The following is a 21,574-nucleotide window of genomic DNA, read 5'->3' on the forward strand; positions in this document are numbered from 1 at the left end:
TTACAGTACTAGCTTGTCGGATATGAGATCAAGCACACACATTAGGATTCAGGTTTTGTTAATACTGTGAATGTAACAAAATCAATAGCTATAAAGAAGCATGAATTAGTGAGATGTTCACCCTGGACACATCGATTACAGAATATAATTCACACTGTTACTCGAAATAGCAGGAAAATCACAGGTGAGACTAATAACATTAATGATGATGTGTCCCAGTAAGCGATGACAATGAGTAATGGATGAAACAATGTCCCACAGGACACTGCTTCAGGTGAACTACCGATCTAGAGGAAAACCACAGACACAAAATGACCCCAGAAAAGTCACATTTGGACTTTCTAGTTGAGAGACAAACAGAGGTAACCATATGGAGAGTTTACAGTCATACATCTGGACTGAGGTAGAAACAAAACAAAAGAAAAAAAACTACAAAAAATAATCCTACTTCTTATAACACTCCCAAATAATATTTTACACTCCAGCACAGCAGGCGGCGCTATGTAGCTTTCACATTGGTTAGTTATCCGCCATATTAAAGAAAGAAGAAGAAGAGGAAGCTTCGCAGTGTGTCTTCATCACTTTTGTTTACATCTGTGCTTTCATGTAATTAAGGTTCACTTTCGGTACGTCAGAAAAATATACTACAAATTATTCTTGAGATAACTATCCAGATAGACGCTGTATTGTGACTGAAATAGAGAACTAGTGTTAAATATGTTATGGAGTTAGCATACAGTTGCTAGCAAACCAGTGCATGCTACTTAACCAAAAAGTTCTCCTCCCGATTTTGAAGCAGAATAGCTGGGGTAAAGTCAGTTCAGGGCATGTATGCATTACACTTTTTTGGCAGATGTCACTTTCACAATAAGAAATCAGATAATTAACTGAGGACCAATCACCTGTTCCTCTCACAGTCCTGAATATGCGCATGTGTGAAGACAGTGACTTTAATAAGTGTTGTTGAGGCTCTTTAACAATGTTGTCATCGATAACTATTGTTCTCAGTCACTTCATTTCATAGGTTATTGCTACCGTTACACTCACTACTTGAGTATTTGAATTTTAGGCTGCTATTCTAATCTATTCCACAGAATATTGTACTTATCAGTATTTATTTGACACTATTGGTTCTGCAAATCCACATTTTATAAACAAAACTAACCATAAACCATCAATATGACCAGTTCAAAATATACTGCATTGTTAAAACTAAACTAACCAACTGTATGTAAAGTAAAATGAGCTCTGTGACTTTGACCGGCACAAGATAAAAACTCAGACACCAATTAAGACATCAGTAATAATAACACAATAATATAATCTTCAAAACAATGTAGTATGAAATGAGCCATTCAACACAATGAATATTCTTCTCTTTTGTTACTTTAAGTACATTTTGCACATAAATGCTTAATTATTAAAAGCATGAAAGTGAGTAATGGAGCATTTTAACATTATTTATACTTAATACACAATATCTCACTGTGAGATTCTATCAGAATGAAAGTTATCACTTGATGAAAATGTGTTCAATTACTCTCCACAAGATAAAACAGTGACAACCATCTTCTTCTCTTCAGGGTTGTGTCAGTTGTGTCCATTCATTGCTGTTCATGATGACCACAGAGTCTGCCAGCCTGGAGAGCCTGCGTGTGCTGTACCAGAGTGATGACTACATCGTGGTGGATAAGCACTGGGACATCCGCATCGATAGCAAGATGTGGTACGAGAAACACACAGTGCAGGCACAACTTCGGGACCGCTTCCCTCAGCTGGCTGACCCCAGCACCTACTATGGATTCAGGTTAGAAATTTAGATAGCTACATCCCAACTAACAGATGCTACCAGTATTTTTTTTTTTTTACAACCATTTATGAGAAAGAAATTAGATGTAGGCTCACCTGTGGTCAATTTATAGATTCCAATGTGGAGTAAAAATGTTTTGACTCCACAGATAATGATCTCTATTTTCATCATATTCCTCTCCTCCCATCAGATTTTGTCATCAGTTAGATTTCTCCACCAGTGGGGCTCTTTGTGTTGCCCTCAATAAGGCTGCTGCTGGCCGGGCCTACCGCTGCTTTAAGGACCGCACCGTCACCAAGGCTTACCTTGCCCTGGTACACAAACACAGTGACACACACTCACATGACCAGCATAATTAATATTTTCTTTCACTTGTGCCTGATTAAAAACATCTGGAAAGAAGTAAAGTTCCAATATTTTCTTTTGCTTTACAGTTACGTGGCTGGGTGGAAGAAGAGAAACAAACTTTGGAGTTCGCCATTGGCAAGAATTCTTCAGAGGGCAAAACACACATGATGTGTATTGAGGGAACCGAGGGTACATGAACCTGACTTTTCCTGTATCTTGTGTGTGTTTGAGTGTGTGGACAGAAATCAAGCAAGCAACAATATCTCTCTACAGCCAGATTTTTAAATTTTGCAAGTGTAGATGTTTTCAGTTTTTGAATTTTAACCCCAAAATACGTTTTTGTGTGTGTTTGTGGGTTTCAACCCAATAGCAAGGTTATAAATAGTGATGAAACTTAATAATTGAGTACTGGATGATGCAGACATGGAATGATTGACTTGATTATTTACACTGCTTGCCTTTTCATTCAAGTCAACCTCCCGGACAGAAAAACACCTGATATACGTTTTACATTTCAAAAGGTTCACCACAGAGTTCTTTTTCATTTTCCTTCTTTCGACAGGTTGTGAAAACCCCAAACCTTGCCAAACTGAGCTGACAGTGTTGGAGTTTGGGTTGTATGATGGAGACCCTGCTACCAAAGTGCTACTGCAGCCACTCACTGGTAAAAGCACTAGTTTGTCTTTCTTTTCATACAAGGGAAATAAAGGATTTATTCACAAAACATGATTTAGCAAATGTAAGGTGTTATGGTGTTTTCTTTGTATTGTATATAGTGCTGGACACATACTTGGGATAAAGTATTATCTTTACCTCATGATACCCTGTTATGGAAATGAACGTTCTTTTTCCCTATCTGACTCCTCTCTTCTATCTTTTCCCCCAGGCCGAACCCACCAGCTAAGGGTCCATTGCCGTGCAATAGGCCACCCTATCGTCGGTGACTTCACCTACAGCTCGGGAGCAGACGACTCCCCCTACCGCATGATGCTGCATGCACATCTTCTCCACATCCCTCTGGAACCCCAGCCCCTGCTCGTCTCTGCTGGGGACCCCTTCCTCTCCGCGGTGGATCCCAAGTGGCTCCCGCAGCGCTCACTACGGACACTGAAGGCCACCGTGGATGCCCTGATGGAGCGAAGGGTGGAGGAGGAAAGGAAGCTGAAAGAGGAGGAGAGAGAGAGAGTGAGAAGAGAGCAGGAGAGAAAGAAAGGAAGACGGGAGCAGAGGACTGAGGAGGAGAGTGAGGAGCAGAGGAGGCAGTGTCAGGCGTGGCTGAGTGAATGGGCTGGAGACTGATGGAGTTCAGTGGGATGATATTATTTATTTTAATTTATTTTAGCAGTTTACTTGTGACAGCCATATTGAACATGCATGCTCCATCTCACTGAACACCTGTGTTACGTTTAAATAGCATACATATACATGGAAGTGGACCAGTACCATCATTTCCTCACAAACACATTACAAACACACATTAACCTTAAAAACAAATGTGCACATCTTGATTCCTGCTCTTTTAATAAGCTAACACCAGTGGCAGCTGCCCACTACACCAATCTTTTACACTTGACCACTAAGTAGCTCCACTGCAAAAGCTGAGAAATTAGTGCCTTGCTCTAGTTCATGTTTATAGGGGGGATTTGGTTGATGATTTTTCTCTCCCACATTCCCCTTTAATAAGTGAAATTATTTTTAATACGTGGATTTTTTGTCAAAAGTCTATTCTATTAAGTGTCTGTTGACTCGGTTAATTAAAATGTTGTCACTGCTAAGAGTGCCTGACCAGCAGAAGTTGATCTGTGTTTTGTCTGTGAAAATGCTGTTAAATCCATGTGCTTTGTCACATATGCCGACTGTACTGTATGTTTTTTGCATTGTAACATACAATGTCTATAAAAAGTATTCACCCACTTCTTCGATCTTGTCAATGAATTATTGTTTTACAACTTTGAATCACACTGATAAATATAAAAATACAAACTGTTTACATCTTAATTACCTATTTTTTGTTAGTCCTTATCCCCATGGTGGTGCATTTTTATGTGTAGCAGACACATTCATCACACATTCATCACACTACTTTAAAGAGGAGGTTTTGGCTAAGATCAAGTGTAGGATATGTTCTTATGCATCCTATGCAATTGTCACAAGGTTTCATAAAGATAAAGTGAGATTTAAGTTGAATAGCATTAAACTTTCAGCTGTATTACTATGGTAATCAGGTTACTTTCCAACAAGAAAGCTAATTATTTAGATATCACATGACTGCAAATATTAAAAACTGTTACGAGGAACCCCAACTATTGAGACTTGTAGGCTTTATTACATTAACATTGTTATCAAATATACAAGTGTGATATGATAACACTTGCTGTGTCTTAATTCTTCATAACATTGGAAAAACATCCTTTCACTTGTGGGTTGCCATTGTCGCAATGCATTCTGGGTAATGATGTCAAATGGTCGCAGTGGTCTTTGGGCCCAGTCTGTTTCCCTCACAGCAAGATAAACATGCCTTCTGTTCGGCCTTTCCAATTGGAACCAAAGTGCAATGTCAGTGAGGAGAACAACACAGCTCCAAACAGCCTCCAAAATGACCATTCAGTTGATTTAATGCCTCTCTGATTCAACAAAAACTGAACATTATAACCTTCATGAAGTGAGAATTTACTGCAGGACTGTTGTATTAGACTACAGTACTTTTAGCAAGGTGGACATGATGCACTGGCAACTACTGGCAACAACCAATTTATGGCAGTTAGTATTTGTGTTGTTTATTCAAGTAAGTCAACTGACGTTTACAAGAAGCTATCTGACAGACACCACCGCACACAAGCATAGCAGACAGAGGAGCTCTGTTGTCAGTACTGTTTCGGGCAAATAAGCCAACTCATTCCAGAGGCAATATGGTGACACCGGTCTGTTGGGATTTTTTCACAACGTTGAAGGTGTTAAAAGTATGTGGTGATGATGATGATGATAACAGGGTGCAAAAACAGCTGGTGGTTCAGGATATTTATCAAAATCAACCAAAGCAATATATCAACTCAGCCAGGCAAGTCAAAATAACAGCTTTACTTTGGGGAGAGTTATCAGATTACTTTTGGGTAATTGGAGTAATCCAATTACAAGTAATGCATCTTTGAGATGTATTTTTCAAAGTCTGTTAGATTACACTTAATGAAATCATTTTTTGATATGCAAAGCAGATGTAGATTGGGCATAATGGAGTTGCATGCATATATTTAACTGATATCTAAATGCAAGGGCCAGCACCTGTTACTTCTCAGGGAGAAAGTTGACTTCTCACCAACTTTGCTTGTTTTTTTTCTGCACAGCTGAAAGCAAGTTCCAAGAACCATTTTATGGCCAATATAGTGGTTGCACAAAGTTTTTTATGAAATAAATAAAATTAAGGAAGATTAAGGAAGCACAAATCACAGTGCAGTGCAGTGCAGTGAGTATGTTGAAAATGAAAATGAAAACCAAATGTACAGAAAGGTGCATCTATTTTACTGTATTATTGGACTACCAAAACAAAGTTATACATTAAGATGCATCTGTGTCCATGTATTCAAAAAAGGAACCAACAGGGTGAAAGTATTGTCCATGGTGCTCAGTAGATTGAGCAACATCCTCTTTGATAACAACAATGCCACTGGTTTAATGCAGAAAGTTTTATCAGAAACTATGGACATTGTTTTCTTTTCTAATTGCATAAACACTGACCGGGTTTGTTTGCCTGCTTTGGTTGATCCTGAAATTATTATTTTTATGCTGAACTGATGTTCTTAATTTTGATTCAAACGAGCGTCATAAGAGTAGAGTGAGTAGGACTACATTACCCATAATGCCCCCGTGCCCTGCAGATAAACGTCTACAAGTCAGATACAAGGAAGCAAGGTATAATCAGCCAGTAGCAGAAAGAGGCGTACACAGTTGACTTTTTTTGGATTCATAATTGGTCGTCGGGTTTATAGTAGTCGAGCAGTAGGTCCGAAACATAACATTGATAAGTAATTCTGTCAAAATGAGCTCCGAGGTTTTCTCATATGAGAGTTTGGTTCATGCTGTGTCAGGAGCCGTGGTAAGTTAACTTAATGGCTTCACATTCATTTCTGTATTTTTGTTGTAATGTCAGCAATAGTTATCGGTTTATAATTAGTACTTATTGGCTTTATAGCTGCCGAACAAGACTCCATTGTATTGTTTTATACCTAATATCGCCTCATGCTAAATAAAACTCTGGAACTCTGGATCTGCAAATCCTGAGAAGTTCAGACCAAGCTTTCTGTTCGGCAATATCTAATATTACATATAACCTATCAATCTATTAATCCTGCCGAATTGAGCAGTCTTGTATCCTAGTTTAGGTAATACAATGTATTTATTCCTAGTTTGTGTTTCTGTACTATAAACACTCGTTCCACTTTAAATGGTCAAATATTTAAATGGTGTTTGGTGTAAGACTTCTTCCATAAGGAGCAAATTGCATTGTATGAAATGTTGCTTTCCACTGAATCCTGACTGTAGCCTTTTTTTTTTTTAGGGAAGTGTGACTGCCATGACAGTATTCTTCCCCCTTGATACTGCCAGACTCAGGCTTCAAGGTAAGCAGTGGGAGAAATTGTGTCTTATTTATAACTATTATTGTAATCAGTGTAAAGATATCATTTAAAACAATCTGCCTCTTGTTTGTGTGCAGTGGATGAGCAGAGGAAGGCAAAATCAACTCCAGCCATTCTAGCTGAAATTGTCAAAGAGGAAGGACTGTGAGTGAAATTAAGACCAGATTTAAGCCTATTGATTTTGTGTGTTAGCTTTGTCAGTTCATATACTGTACCAGTCACAAGTTTGGACACACCTTCTTGTTCCTGTTTGTGAGAAAGCGAGTCCAAACTTTTGTTTGGTACTTTATGTAGAAGCTGAGACTATGTTACTCTCCCGGTGAAGCCTGAGTCATTTGAATATTGCCAATTAAAGCACCAAATTTGAAGCATTTAAAATCAGAATCAGCTTTATTGGCCAAGTATGTTCACGTATACAAGGTATTTTACTCTGGTTTCTAGTGGCTCTCAATGTACTTACACAAAAAATGTTCAGGTTAGAATGATTTTGTTTTTTTTGTGTATGTTTGCTGCCCCCCTGCAGATTAGCTCCATACAGAGGCTGGTTCCCTGTCATCTGCAGCCTGTGCTGTTCCAACTTTGTCTACTTCTACTGCTTTCACAGCTTGAAAGCCAACTGGCTGAAGGGACATAAGTCAGCACCGGCCACTGACTTAATCATAGGCATTGCGGCAGGTGAGATCGTCATTATCCAGATCCTTAAATCTTTGCTTTATTTACTCGGAACAAGTCTCTATCTCTATCGCTCTGTAGAATTTGACTCCACTTCCCTTTTTTTAATGACTAAGCAGGGTGGCTACTATTTTTTTCCTTTCTATTGTATGTAATGCTCCATGTTTAGCCACAGAGAATAACTTAACTCTCACACTCCTTTGTGCTCCTGCAATCTCCAAACCATGATACAGTCAAAGTCACACTTTGTGATTCAGCCTGAGTAAATTCATTTGAACACTAGACTTCTGCACGTCATAATAATGTCAGCCAAGGTGAATAACGTCAGCCATATTAATTGTGTCATAGTGTGATTTTCAGCTGCCTCCGTGTCTCTCCAGGTGTCATAAATGTACTAGTTACGACTCCTTTGTGGGTGGTCAATACCAGGCTGAAGCTTCAGGGCTCCAAGTTCCGCAATGCAGACATACACCCCACCGACTACTCTGGCATTTTGGGTAAATGGTCATTGTCTCATGTTCATACGTATGTTATTTTATGTTATTGATATAAGTCAGCATTAAACACAGTATCTGACATTAAGTGGCATACTATGCAGATGCATTTGCGCAGATCATTCGTGATGAGGGTGTGGGAGCACTGTGGAACGGTACCTTCCCGTCCTTGCTGCTGGTCCTGAATCCTGCCATCCAGTTCATGATTTATGAAGGCCTGAAGAGGCAGCTAAGGAGAGGAGTTCCCAGAGAGGTGAGTGAGAATGAGAGAGAGGGGGAGGGATAGGGGTATACATGCAAACATTTGAAGGACACGTAAGATGTTAGAGGAAGGAATGATGGCTGTTAAAATACAGACCAAAATAGAACATTTTGAATTGAAAATTAAAATATCATATTTTTATTAGTCATCAAAACATTTTTTTATACATGTTGACATTTCTTCTGACTGATAATTTCTGATGTTATTAATGATCCATTACCCATGCTTTTCTAATGCATTACTGAGCCAAAAAATAAATCCATAAATGAAATAACTTTTACGAACACCTTTTTAGCAGTGATCCGTCAGATGTAGTTATCATTTAAAGATGGCAGTAACAGTACAAGCAACATGAAAACACATTTTGAACCACAATTTTCATAAAATATCAACTATATAGTTAAGTCTAAAATTAGTTAAACTTGTGTTGAATAATAAGGATAAAAAATACACATCATCAAACACTCCTCCATTATTTCTATAGCTCTCGACTCATTGAAAACTTGTAAAACTGTCTTACACTAAAACATAATGCAGTGATGTTATAGTGAAACAAAACTGCTACATCATGGTTATAATATAAATGAAAACGCTAATGTGCTTGCAGTGGAAGTGTAAGGGAGAGGTGTTACTTCAGGTCATCCTATTATCTGGATGAGTAGACACTCAAAATGTGACGTGGTAATTCTGTTCACATGATTCATGTGAGGCTGAGGCGGAGGTCAGAGGGAATGTAGAAACAGTCGTAACCAGACATATTAGGGTGAGGTTGTGTGTCTGAACATTTTCACACCATTTTGACATTTTGGTTGTCTACTGTCTACTGGTGGATACATTTGTTGTTACAAGCAATCTGATGGTTAAAAGATGAGAGAGTTTGATGTTTCTTTCTTCTTCTCCCAAGCTTTCATCTCCGGAGGTCTTCATGATCGGTGCAGTTGCCAAAGCTGTCGCCACCACCATCACATACCCGCTGCAGACCATACAGTCCATTCTTAGGGTGGGTTTTGTGTGTATGTCTATGTAACAGACATGTGTTTTGTTAAAATTCAGACTTTGTAAATGTATTATTACAGTAAGACCCCAACACAGACCCAATTCAGTAACAATGAAATGAACTGGTTGCACATATTACACCAATTTATCATTCTTCTACCAAAAATGTAGAAAAAAGAGCTTAATTTGACATATTTGTTTTATTACCACAGTTTGGTCAGTTCAGAGACTCAACAGAAAGGTCAAAACTGCTGTCCAGTCTGAGGACAATCAAGTGTCTGCTGGTCAATAGAATGAGGTGGGTGCACAATTCTCTCTCTCACTCTCACTCTCATACACACACACAGACACAGATATGTATTTAGATTTTCAAATATTTTTAACTAAGTTCCTTTATTTACATGTAATGTACAATGTTGAAATGATCACCTGAATGCTTGTCGCAGTTTGAGTTGCAATTAGCTTGTAGTAATCTGGTTTTGTCATATCCACATTAAAAACAGACTTGCTTTTATGCAATCTGCAGACTGAACTGCAGGTTAAATCATTAAATCGTTCATTTTGAAACAGAGATATTGCTATGAAAAAGTAGAGAGGACAACTACATTATTGAACTGGCCAGCAGTTTGACTATACAGTATGAAAAACTGTGATGCTGGTTAGCACATGTAAATACTGTATGCTTTTCTAGTTACAACAGAAACCACTGAAAAAAATAATTAGTTAACAATGCGTGCACTACAAATCTAGCCTGGTCACCTTCAAGTAAGTGGACATTCAAACTTAAAAAACTAATTGGAAGGAAAAAAATCAGATTTTCCTGCAGTCTGAAGATTGTCTTTGTATAAAATAATGGTGCAGGTCTTTTAGTTTGTTGTGTGTGCATAAAGACAATACATGATTTACAAGCTGCATGATTGCAATAATTATTCTCTTTCACATATTGATGCTTATGTTTTAACCCTGGTTTTCTGCTGCAGGAAGTATGGTTTGTTGGGTCTGTTTAAAGGCCTGGAGGCCAAGCTGCTGCAGACAGTGCTGACTGCTGCCCTCATGTTCCTTCTCTATGAGAAGATTGCCAGCAGCACCTTCAGAGTCATGGGACTGACCAACAACCACTACAAGAAACGCTAGCTAGCAAGATATTTCACAACCATGGACACTTGACTACATCAAAGCACTTCCTGCTTTGTTTCTTTGTTTTTTTGTTTTTCTCTTTACTTTATGTTGTGTTTGTTATAGTTCGTATTCATTGTGTTCTTTTATGCTTATGGTCGGACCCCAGGAAGAATAGCTTCAACAAGGCTGCAGCTAATGGGGATCCTACTAAAACTAAACTAAACTTCCTGGAAACCACTTTCACAAAACTGTAAATATTTAATGGTGACCTCATCCTGCGAAAAACATCAACTAATAAAACACCTCTGTCTGTAACTGATAAATCCCATTGGTTAATAGTTTAGAATGAGCCCACTTATATCTTGATCCAACATCTTGTTTTAACAAGAACAAGACAAGACAAACAAGAAACAATCAAGAAATCTCTGTTTGTACATCCCTCTGATACTTGTAAGCTTTTGATCAGATAAAAAGTTGCTTGAAAGAGATTCACCATGTATAGAAGACTTATAACCATTCAAAAAGGAATCCATTGCACCATTGGAATAAAGCCTTGTAATCACAAATTGCCATATAACAGGAACAACTAGTTATGTTGCTGTCTGACATTTTAACCATGCTTTGTTCTTTATTATTATTTTATTTCTAAGTGACATCTAGATCCAAACAAAGACTTTTCTCAGCCAGTGGGGCATGTTAAAGTACAGTTGTATACTGCTTTAAAGAGCTAAACACAGACAAATACAAATGTGGGAATCTGTCTGGAGGTGAGTTTGGGCCAATGGCAAGCAGAACTCTTAAACCATAATATCTTTGTCAAAGGAAACCGTAAAAGAGTAAGGATTTAAGTTGGTAAGCCTCAAGTTTCGTGCGTCCCACTGGCAGTGCTGTACATCACACAGTGTTCATTAAAGGAGTAAAACATACTCAAGTTACTTTTCATGGCAATCTGCCAATCAGGTTAAGGGCAGCACACCTCTGAGTTTCTGTTCCAATGAAATGAAATATGTAGATATTCTCTGTTACATATAAATGAACTCATCACCTGGTTTCAAATCAAGGCAGCATAGTATAAAATGTTTATACCATTTCACACTGGCATATATGCATCCTGACTGGTTTATTGTCCAACTTGGAAATTTGATGTGTAAAACTGAAACTTATTTCGAGAAAAAAAATCAGAATTTCTGAGATTAATTTGACATTAAAAAAATGAGTTTTTTTTGGCAAATTTGTGAGTTTTTTCTGGCAAGTTTGTGAGTTGTTTTCTGGCAAATGTGTGAGTTTAATCTCAGAAATTCTCAGAGTTGTTTTCCTCGAAATATAACCCCCCCCCCCACCCCCCTCCAGTTCAGCATTTTTTGTAAACATATATGGCCCTAATACACCGTCGTAAATTACAGCATATACAACTGCAAAAGGAATTTGAGTGTTTTTTTCAGGTGGTAGCAATCTACAACCTCACCACTAGATGTCACAAAATCTTCCCCACTGCACCATTCAATGAAAGTATACATCAAATGTTGTTCTCTCCTAATCTTAACATATTTGCAACCCAAAACATCTTTATTTCTGTTTATTTTATTCGTCATATACTTTCTTGGACTTAAAAGCACATGTTAATATTTCTCAAAGTGCTTCTTATCAGCAGGACAGACCGGTCCCATACACACGTGGAACTGTCATGACCGACTGCGCTGATAGACACACACGTGATGGGGCTAGTAGCTCCACAGTGGGGCGGTGTCAGCCCCATCCATATACTATATAGATCAGAAGTACAGCAGGTACTCGACGCGGCAGTAGCCCAGACTTTCACAATTACGTAAGCACTTCAGTGGCAGCAGAGCCTCTATCTCATAACAAATAGCACCAAGGTTGGTTTGTGCCTTTCCCCCACAATGGATTCAACTACAAAGGAAACAGAGAAGCACTGCGTTCTGTGCTGCCAAGAAGTCCACATCTTCGCCTTAGGAAAATGTGATCATCCAGTGTGTTACCGCTGCTCCACCAAAATGAGGGTGCTGTGCGAGCAGAAGTACTGCGCCGTCTGCCGGGAGGAGCTCGACAAGGTGCGGGGTCCGCTGCTACTGTACCTCCGGGATGGCGCCCGGTGGTGCTAGCTAGGCCGCAATGTTCTGGTAGTTTTATTTTTGGGAAAGTCAGCAAGAGTATGTTTGATACATTCATAACGAGACTCGTAATAAGTGAAACTAATGCTGGTAAACAGAGCATACCAACAAATGGTGTCTATTGACAGCCCAGACTACTTTTTCTAGGTGTCGTTAGCTTAAGTTAGCTAAAGCTACCCACTAGTGTAGTTGAGCTAGTTAGCACGAGTCAGGTAATTAACTAGCTAACACATAGGCTTTCCTGACTTAACATCTGACAGTTTGTTGGTCCAACAGGGGTTGGTAGTCTTATCATGTTTAGATAATTAATGTGGCAATTGAGTAGTCATTCAGTCATGTGCTAGTAACTGTTACATTTGTCAGCTGTCACTTCTCACATTAAGCAGCGGTAGCACGTTAAATGTGCTGGGTAGCAATTGCTAGTTGTTACTCGGCTGCTGTGTATTTAGCGTTAAACATTTTAAAGGTAGCCGGCGTGTCTGTCTGGCAGTCATCCTGTCCTTGTGGAAATCGTTCCTCTCAGATACGGGTAGCTAAATGGACTTTAGCCAACTTGTCAACCCAGCTGGACAGTGTCGTACTAATAAAGGCCTTTATTAGTATGACACACCCTTCAAAAGTAACGCTAACTGTCATCAGCTGCAGATTATAGATAGCTGTTGTGAAAATGTATTGGTAACTACTGTTATAGCTGGATGTTTTGAATGGCTTAATGTTGGGTACAACCTTCTCTAATGTCTAGGTTTCATAAAGTGAATGCTTTCACATGTTACATAATATCTTTAGGCATTTTCTGTCGATATGAATGTTTTATTTGACACATTTCTTGATTAGCACAGTATTTCACCCACTTGTCTGCTGCCTCAGATTGTAAATCCTGTTAAATAGTGTTATACAAGTTCTACTATACATCAACCTTACCTAAAGCATATGGGTGACATAAGGTGTCTGTCATGTTTTTCTCAGGTGGTGTTCGTGAAGAAACCGAAGGCCTTTTTGTCTCTGCCCTACCAGCAGTTCCCCTGTGAGAAGAAGCATGACATCTATTTTGGTGATGAGCAGATCTATGCCCAGTACAGGTACTGCTCTGTTCCTGACTTTATGATTGTGTTGCCTTCAGGGATTTTAACTATACAGACTCAACTATTATTCAAATGCTGGTTTGTTTTCCATTATCAAGGAAATGATTAAGAGAAAGCTGGTTAGCATGGCAAGATTTTTGCTGAAGAAACCTGATTTCTTGGCACTTGCACACTTGTCAAGTGTCTAACAAAGTGTTTATATGACCATAGTAAAGAAATGATTGCTGTGACAGCAGGTCAGAGGGAGGTTTGATCATAACAAATAACAGTAGGTCTTTGTATTGAAAATAATTAAATACAAAGTTTTAATGCGTCAGAAATAAATAAGTGTTTACATCTCTCTTGACAGGAAGACCAAATTACAACTTACTATCACACAGTCATACTCTGGTTTAAAATAACCCCTTGTTATCTCAGTGCACAGTAGCTTGATGAATTAATCACAGTGTGAAGAATGTGTATGTGGGTGTTAACAATGGTGTGAATGTTTTTCTTTCTGTTAATATGCAACAGAAAGGTACAAAGGCAGTGATTTGTCTGCATCAACCATTGTATAAATCACCCAATAACCTGTAGGCTTATCTGACTAAATAGTTTTTATATTATTGAGAGGCTATGCATGTCAATTAAGATAATTTGATATATTCTGAATTAAGTTTGTTATTCTGCCAGGACTTGTTAATTGACATTGTAGTTTCTGATTGTGCATTTGCTTTAACTCAACTTTGCCTAAACAATCACTGTGTGTGTGTGTGTGTGTGTGTGTGTGTGTGTGTGTGTGTGTGTGTGTGTGTGTGTGTGTGTGTGTGTGTGTGTGTGTGTGTGTGTGTGTGTGTGTGTGTGTGTGTGTGTGTGTGTGTGTGTGTGTGGTATCAGGCATCTTCTGCTGCCAGAGTGCCTCCGCTGTTCAGAGCCTAAGGTCTTCTCCAAATTTGAGGAGCTGGAGTACCACATGAGGAAGCAGCATGAGCTCTTCTGTTGCAAACTCTGCACAAAGCATCTTAAGGTATTCTCATCCCCCTTCCAGATGATCCAGGGTCTTATTGGCCACTGATCAGGGACATTATTTCAAATAACGACTTGTGTCATACAACAGAGATAGAGGCCTTGTGGCAACTTCAGTTCAGCAAATAAAGAGCTCTTGTGACATCTCATGGATGGGACATCAGATAATTTTTAAGAAAAAAAACTGGATGTTTTAAACATGAAATATTCAATATATTGCATTTTATATAAAATATTACATATTTAGTTTTTGCACCACATGAGGGCTCCAAAGCATTATCCCTGACAGTGATGCATGATCATAAACTGCAACACTAGTTGATAACAGAATATCTTGCAAAGTACAGTGTCACCTTCAGTTATATTTAAAGAAAAAATAAGCACATTGCTGATCACTTATTTGACAAATGTTGATATTACCTACTGACTGAAGGAGAAACCATAGCATTGTAAAGCTTACCACTGATAACAGAAGGTGTTTGGCCTCAGATTAACAACCCGAGGGAAGAAAAAAGACATTGAAAACCATTCTGAAGCGGCTGTGAGGGCAAATTTAACTTTAGTTTACTTTAAAGTTTGATTGTGGCTTTGGCTTTATTTTTGGTGTAGTTTAAAAATCAGAGCAGCATGCAGTTTAGAAAAGCATTTTTAGTTTTACATTGATATTTCATAGTCAGTTGTTTTGTAGCTATTTATAAACCCCTTAGAAATGTGATCTACGTTATGCATTTATTGATGGACAGATCTATTTTTGCACCATTAACCTGCACCCCTTCTAAGTACTCCACACACTGGATTACTGCCTTCTTGTAAATATAAAATGTTATCTCTAAATATTGTAAATGCTGTTTGTGTACTCTTCAGCACTCTGAAGTAAGCCACACTGAACTTAAAATGCCCAAGCACAACTGTCGATACTCTAATAAATACCTTATCAGCTTAGATGCTTTTTTTCATCTTCAGAGTGGAAATATTACAGAAAATTAGCCTGGGTATACACATGCTCTCATTCCAGCGAGATTCTACTTCGCTCAAAAAGTTAGCATGGCCACCAACACAAATTTTCGCCTGAGATAGGGAACCAATCACAGAACGGGGACGCGGGCTCAAGACGATGACGCCAGTAGAACGAATCTGTTTACATCCAGCATGGCGGCCACGGAGCTGCAGCAACCGTTTGAAGCAGCAGTAGATTGTGTGCTAAATAAATTGGAAGGCAAGTTCACTTTGAAAATAGAACAAAAACTTGCGCTACATGATTTTCCCTTCATAAAAAGGATGTGTTCACGCTGCTCCCTACAGGCTCTGATAACGTCATCGTCCATCGTTGATATGATTGGCTGTAAGTTTGTCCAGTAGTGTACAGAAGCATTTGATCTACCTTCGTTGATCCCGCCTCAAATACGAGGAAATGAACGGCTCCTCGCCAGACCCTACCTCAATCTCACATGAGATTGAGACGCGGTCTGGTGTTAGCCAGGCTAACAGAAATTCACAGTGCTGTCAGTTTGTGTTTCTTAAAATTTCAACGCTCCCACTAGATCTTCTCCCACGAGCGGAAGTGGTACACCCGTAAGGAACTGGCACGTCACAGAGCACACGGTGACCCAGACGACACCAGTCACAGAGGACACCCACTCTGCAAGTTCTGCGACGACCGTTACCTTGACAACGACGAGCTGCTTAAACACTTGCGTAGGGACCACTACTTCTGCCATTTCTGCGATGCTGACGGTTCCCAGGAGTACTACAGGTAAATCACATGAGGCCATTTACGTTTCCCCTCCATTTATTGATCATTTTTGTAATTAATCCAAATTTTGTGTTGTATTTTATTTTTTACCCTGCTGTCGACAGTGATTACCAGTACCTGAGCGAGCACTTCAGAGAAAGCCACTACCTGTGCGAGGAAGGCCGCTGTGCCACCGAACAGTTCACCCATGCATTCCGCACTGAGATCGACTACAAGGCTCACAAGGCCTCATCGCACAGCAAGAACCGGGCCGAGGCTCGACAGAACCGCCACATCGACCTACAGTTCAACTACGCCCCGAGACAACAGAGAAGGAATGAAGGTTGGTGTGACTGCTATTGTTCTGTGTTTGACTGAACTCATCTTTATATTTACAGGGCCAGCAATATAAGGTTTTTACAAATATTGTCTTTCCCCTAACTGATAACATATGTAGTTTGGAGGCAGGGAATATGAAGTAAAATGTGTGTGTGTGTGTTTTTCAGCAGGTATCGTATCAGGAGAGGACTATGATGAGATGCGTCAGAATCGAGGAGGACGAGGAAGGCCTCACGGGGGACAGAAGAGCTGGAGATACTCCCGGTGAGTCTAAATTAGCTGTGTTGACTGGATAGAAAAATATGTGCTACATGCTATAATGAGCCTGATAACTGTCACTGTGTTTGTATATGACATACGTTTCTGTACAGTTTCCGACACCTGTTATTCTTCAATTTTACACATTTTAGTGGCTGTCACTGTCAAATATCAGTCTTTTCTGAGTCATGTGTCAGCTTCTTCTTACTTTTGAGTTTGTTTGTGTTTGTGCTTGGCTACGCAGAGAGGAAGAGGACAGGGAGATGGCAGCTGCTATGAGGGCATCCATGGCAATGCGTCGGCAGGAGGAGAGAGGTGCAGCGCAGGAGAGGAGTGCTCCCAAACACCACAGAGAGGAGAGGACAGAGAGATCAGAACCAGAAGAGCCCAGACACAGGACCGGACACATCAAACCAACTAACAAACCTCCAGGTGAACAACAGCATTAAAAATAGTAGTTTATGTGTACTTTGTTATTGTACATTTTACATACTTAATCTTAGTCATAAGATGTCGGTAACTTGGCCGTAAGGATTGATTCAAGTGTTGCAGGAGTAGTTCTGATGTGTTTATTTCCACCTCTCTCACAGTGAGAACCATGAAGAGTAATAATCCAGGAGATGATGACTTCCCAGCTTTAGGAGCCACAGCTGCCCCACCCATGTAATGCTTAACACACCGTACAAACTGAAATCTCTATTATACAGTCTGGTGAGTTGCAGTGTGATGAATTATGTTTTTTGGTATTCGTGTCCCTCTAGTGTGAAACCAGCTCCTCCGACGGTTACAGCAAACCACGCAGCACTGAAGGAAGACGACTTCCCCAGCCTCTCGGTTGTTGCTGTTCCATCCCCCATGACCCCAGCATACTCTGCCCAACCTAAGAAGTCTTCCTCTTTCCAAGATGAAGATTTCCCCGCTCTCGTATCGAAAATCCGGCCAATCAAAAGTGCAACAGGCACCAAATCTGCATGGTCCAACCACACTGCCACGGCTAAACCCGCCACTCATCCCCCACCTTCCTCCAGACCTGCCCCTCCGCTCTCATCTGCATCCTCTGGCCCCCAGCTCCTCTCCTCCACAACCTCTTCATCTTCACGGAGAAAAAAGAAAGTAGGGGATAATGGGAAACCCACGTCAGCCCGGTCCCCTGCTTCTTCAGATGACGAGAGCAGAGGATTGACACAGCAGGAGTTCCGTACCGTGCCGACCATGTTGGATATCTCCTCTCTGCTCACCGTTAAAGGAGGCAACAGCAAACCCTCACCCGTGACCCCCTGCCCTCCAAACCCGACCCCCAACACTGATCCCCCTACCTCAAAAGCCAGCAAGAAGAAAAAACAGCAGAAGAACACAGCTGCAGCCTCCACGTCTGTGTCCTCAACGTCAGGGATGACAACTACTGTAAACACGATCTCAGGGGAGACCGCAGCACAAAAGGAGAACGTTCCTGAGAAAACAAGGAGCAAACCGCCTTCCGGCGCTATTACGGCGCCACTGACGAGCGGATTGGTTAACGGCTTTACTGAGAAAACACCACCTGTTAGCAAGGATCCAACCATGGTACCCCCTCATCCCAACAAAACCCCCCATTTTGAACAGGAGGAAGAATTTCCTGCGCTCATGACCAAGAAACCACCCCCAGGTACAGCACAGCATTATGATTATATGACATTTCCTTTTTCCTCTTTATCACATTTAACTGAATACTAATATCAATGTTTTTTAACTTTAGTGTGCTGTTCATCTTAGAGCTGTATTATTTTCTTTTTTAAGCACTAAGGTGATATATTCCAAGCAAAAAAGGAGTTTGACTTGTTCTTAATGACTAATTTAAGAACATTTGTGGCATTCATCAATGTTTTCATAATCTTATGTACAAATGAAATTTATAAATGGTCCAAACCTGTCATGATCAGTTTGTCTGCTGATTTATGTTAGTAGGACTTTAGAATTATTTCTTGGAAACATCTTTGTGAATAAAACTCACAAACAGAGTGGAACAGGCCAACTTACATACGATTTTGATTGATTATGCTAATGATCAAATCTCATTAAAAGGTGACATTCATTAAGGCTGAAACAATATATGACAAGTTAAGAGAGTTTGAATCCAGCATGTAACACTCATAACAGTAAACCTCACAGAAAAAAGTCAGACTTTTAGGATAAGACTGGTGATTTCAGTGCTGGGAGGTGAGTTGTTGTGGTTTAAATAGTGGCTCACACTGTTTTTATCTCTCAGGCTTTAAGACCTCCTTCCCAGTGAAGGCCTCAACTCCTGCTCCATCCACCACTTTGCCCGCACCTCCACCTGGCCTGGGAGTCTCAGCCACTAAGCCTCCCCCAGGCTTCACCGGGATCCCCCTCAACAGCAATGTGGTGGAGCCTGCTCCTGCTGCAGTCAACCCGTACGCCACTTTCTCTTTTTATACTCTTTTCTGTGTTTGAGAAAGATTTTGGGCGCAGTCTTGATCCTGTTAGTCTTGTCAGGTACTACATGTATGTATGTATGTTACATGGTTTGTATTTTCTTCCCCCAGTCCCCCCAAGGCGTCAGGCAGTGGTTACCTGGTGCCAGACGACTTCCATAAGAGGAACCTGGAGCTGATCCAGTCCATTAGAACGTACCTCCATAATGATGAGTCGAAGTTCAATCAGTTCAAAAACTACTCTGCACAGTTCAGACAGGTACTCTCCACACAAAAGACAAAAATATGATCCTAAAAAAAATGTCATGTGATGTTGCATCCACATCCAATAATCACATTTTAGTGCTGGAATTTTTGCACTTTTTTAATTGTATTTTAATGAAATTGACAAAACCTGATTGAACAACTCTGGACTAAATAGTTAAATATATAGTTTGAAATTCTCACTGCTTACTTTGCTCATCTATCTCCTGATCCTGTCTTTTTGTTCCCAGGGTGTGATATCAGCACCCCAGTACCACCGCAGCTGTAAGGACCTGCTTGGAGATGACTTCAACCGCATCTTCAACGAGCTGCTGGTGCTCTTGCCTGACACTGGCAAGCAGCAGGAGCTCCTGACTGCCCATGGAGACTCCAAGGCGCTGGAGAAACAGTCAGGGGTTGGAGGAGGGAAGAAAAATAAGAACAAGAAGAACGCGTGGCAGACGCCCACCACAGTGGCAAACGCTAACGCAGCAGCTGAGCTGGACTGCCAGGTGTGCCCCACTTGCAGACAGGTACTGGCCCCAAAAGACTTCAACTCCCACAAGACCCTGCACATCAGGGAGAGCGAGGAGTTCCCCTCCTTGCAGTCGATTAGCCGTATTATCAGCTAGCCTCTCGCTCTGCCTCTGCCATTGCTATTGGTGCTGGTGGGGCAAATTTGCAATCGCCCCCCGCAGCTCTGTCGAAGCCCTGCAGCAGCCGGTGACCACATCCCAGAGGAGGATGGGGCTTACATCTCATATTGAAGGTGAATTGAAGACAGTTTCCAGTGTTTTTACTTTCTGATGATGATTGTATTGATAGGTTTGTGTGAATGGTTTTGCAGTTAATACACACAGGGTCGCCCCATCTCAACTCTTATTTCAACTCGGACGTCTCCAGCTGGAACTGGCACCGGCAGCGTCTAACCAGAGCTATCGATTTTATTTAAAGAGAAGGAGAGACAAGCTAAGGCTATACTTGAAGAGTGCATCGCTCCCTGATACAAAACTGATACTGATTTACATTTTTTATTTTGCTTTGTGCTTTCACTTTAACAGGTGATAGAATTTTCTGTTAACATCAGTTGATAAGCATGTATGAGCCCCCAGTGAGGCCGCTCAGCGAAATAACAAAATAAACACAAACCTGGTTCAACTTTTTAGCACCATATTTATTTAAGTCTAGCTGTCCGTTACTTTATGCAGAGGAAGGGCTGATAAGTGTTGGTGTGTGTGGAGTGTTCCTGTCAGAGGGTGAGTAACAGGAAGTAAGATGCTTCAGGAATCAGGACAAATTTAGTTTCATAGTTTTTAATTTTGTGTTTAAAAAAAAAAAAAAAAAAAAGTACAATTTTTGAAAATTCTACTTAAAATCACTCACCATTAGATTTCATGAATTTATTGATTAAGCTTTGTGATCCTTCAAATGGAAACTAAAAGGAACTAAACAGTTAAATGTGTTCTGCACAGTTATGTTCAAATATGATATCTAATGTTCAAGGATCAAAGGTGAAATGAGACGACCCGCTGAGGTCACCAGTAGCTCTGTTTTTATTTACGTCTGCAGGTTTTGATAATGTATATATTTTCTATCACTTTCATAACGCTTGCAACACAAGGTGTTGTCATTCTGACCCCTACACACACTGTCCTCTCTGCCTCTTAGCAACACTGGGCAGGTTTACTTTGTTTGTTGGGGAGTAACTAGTTACATCCATGTACAGAGTACACAGTCAGTTCATCTTCTCTCTCAGGACCCTTAGCTTGCACTGCAGCTCACCTGGGTGTGCATCTGTCCTGTGTGTCTTTATGTGTGTGTCTGAATGAATGTGTGTATTGAGAGTTGGTCTACACATCATACTGCGGCTTTCTCTACTTTCTGTCTGGCTACAATAAAACTGTTTCAGTCTCAGTTCAGTTTCAGCATTGTATGTTTTTCTATCTTTGCTGTTTTGAGGCATGTTGAGTGTTAATTTCTGCATGTCTCCTCTGTACCAGTACCCAAAATGTTTATAAA

At 40.3% G+C, this 21,574-nt stretch overlaps 3 protein-coding genes across 5 annotated transcripts; all 3 read left to right on the forward strand.

Annotated features, from left to right (window-relative positions):
• Positions 1-534: 534 nt before the first annotated feature.
• On the forward strand, positions 535-4,074 carry rpusd1 (RNA pseudouridine synthase domain containing 1). The gene is made up of 6 exons (XM_062438978.1): positions 535-626; positions 1,584-1,807; positions 2,001-2,124; positions 2,245-2,347; positions 2,721-2,822; positions 3,045-4,074. The coding sequence occupies exons 2-6, from the start codon at positions 1,617-1,619 to the stop codon at positions 3,455-3,457; spliced, it is 933 nt and encodes a 310-aa protein (XP_062294962.1). The 5' UTR covers positions 535-626; positions 1,584-1,616; the 3' UTR covers positions 3,458-4,074.
• A 1,997-nt stretch (positions 4,075-6,071) lies between these two features.
• slc25a17 (solute carrier family 25 member 17) lies at positions 6,072-11,549 on the forward strand. Of its 2 annotated transcripts, none has more exons than XM_062438883.1 (9): positions 6,072-6,248; positions 6,711-6,771; positions 6,867-6,933; positions 7,313-7,464; positions 7,842-7,958; positions 8,060-8,208; positions 9,122-9,217; positions 9,426-9,511; positions 10,194-11,549. In XM_062438883.1, exons 1-9 carry the CDS (start codon positions 6,192-6,194, stop codon positions 10,345-10,347), a joined length of 939 nt encoding a protein of 312 aa, XP_062294867.1. In that variant the 5' UTR covers positions 6,072-6,191; the 3' UTR covers positions 10,348-11,549. The 2 variants fall into 2 exon arrangements, with proteins under 2 accessions (XP_062294867.1, XP_062294868.1); XM_062438884.1 differs by having other exon boundaries at positions 8,060-8,154; positions 9,140-9,217.
• Positions 11,550-12,128: 579 nt separating this feature from the next.
• On the forward strand, positions 12,129-21,463 carry znf598 (zinc finger protein 598). 2 transcript variants are annotated; one of them, XM_062438968.1, is made up of 12 exons: positions 12,129-12,404; positions 13,431-13,543; positions 14,423-14,552; positions 16,093-16,304; positions 16,409-16,626; positions 16,790-16,886; positions 17,125-17,312; positions 17,471-17,543; positions 17,642-18,525; positions 19,126-19,291; positions 19,424-19,571; positions 19,807-21,463. In XM_062438968.1, exons 1-12 carry the CDS (start codon positions 12,234-12,236, stop codon positions 20,185-20,187), a joined length of 2,781 nt encoding a protein of 926 aa, XP_062294952.1. In that variant the 5' UTR covers positions 12,129-12,233; the 3' UTR covers positions 20,188-21,463. The 2 variants fall into 2 exon arrangements, with proteins under 2 accessions (XP_062294952.1, XP_062294954.1); XM_062438970.1 differs by having other exon boundaries at positions 16,793-16,886.
• The last annotated feature ends 111 nt before the right edge of the window (positions 21,464-21,574 follow it).

This window comes from Scomber scombrus, chromosome 18 (genome assembly GCF_963691925.1).
Source record: "Scomber scombrus chromosome 18, fScoSco1.1, whole genome shotgun sequence".
NCBI classification, from domain to species: domain Eukaryota; kingdom Metazoa; phylum Chordata; class Actinopteri; order Scombriformes; family Scombridae; genus Scomber; species Scomber scombrus.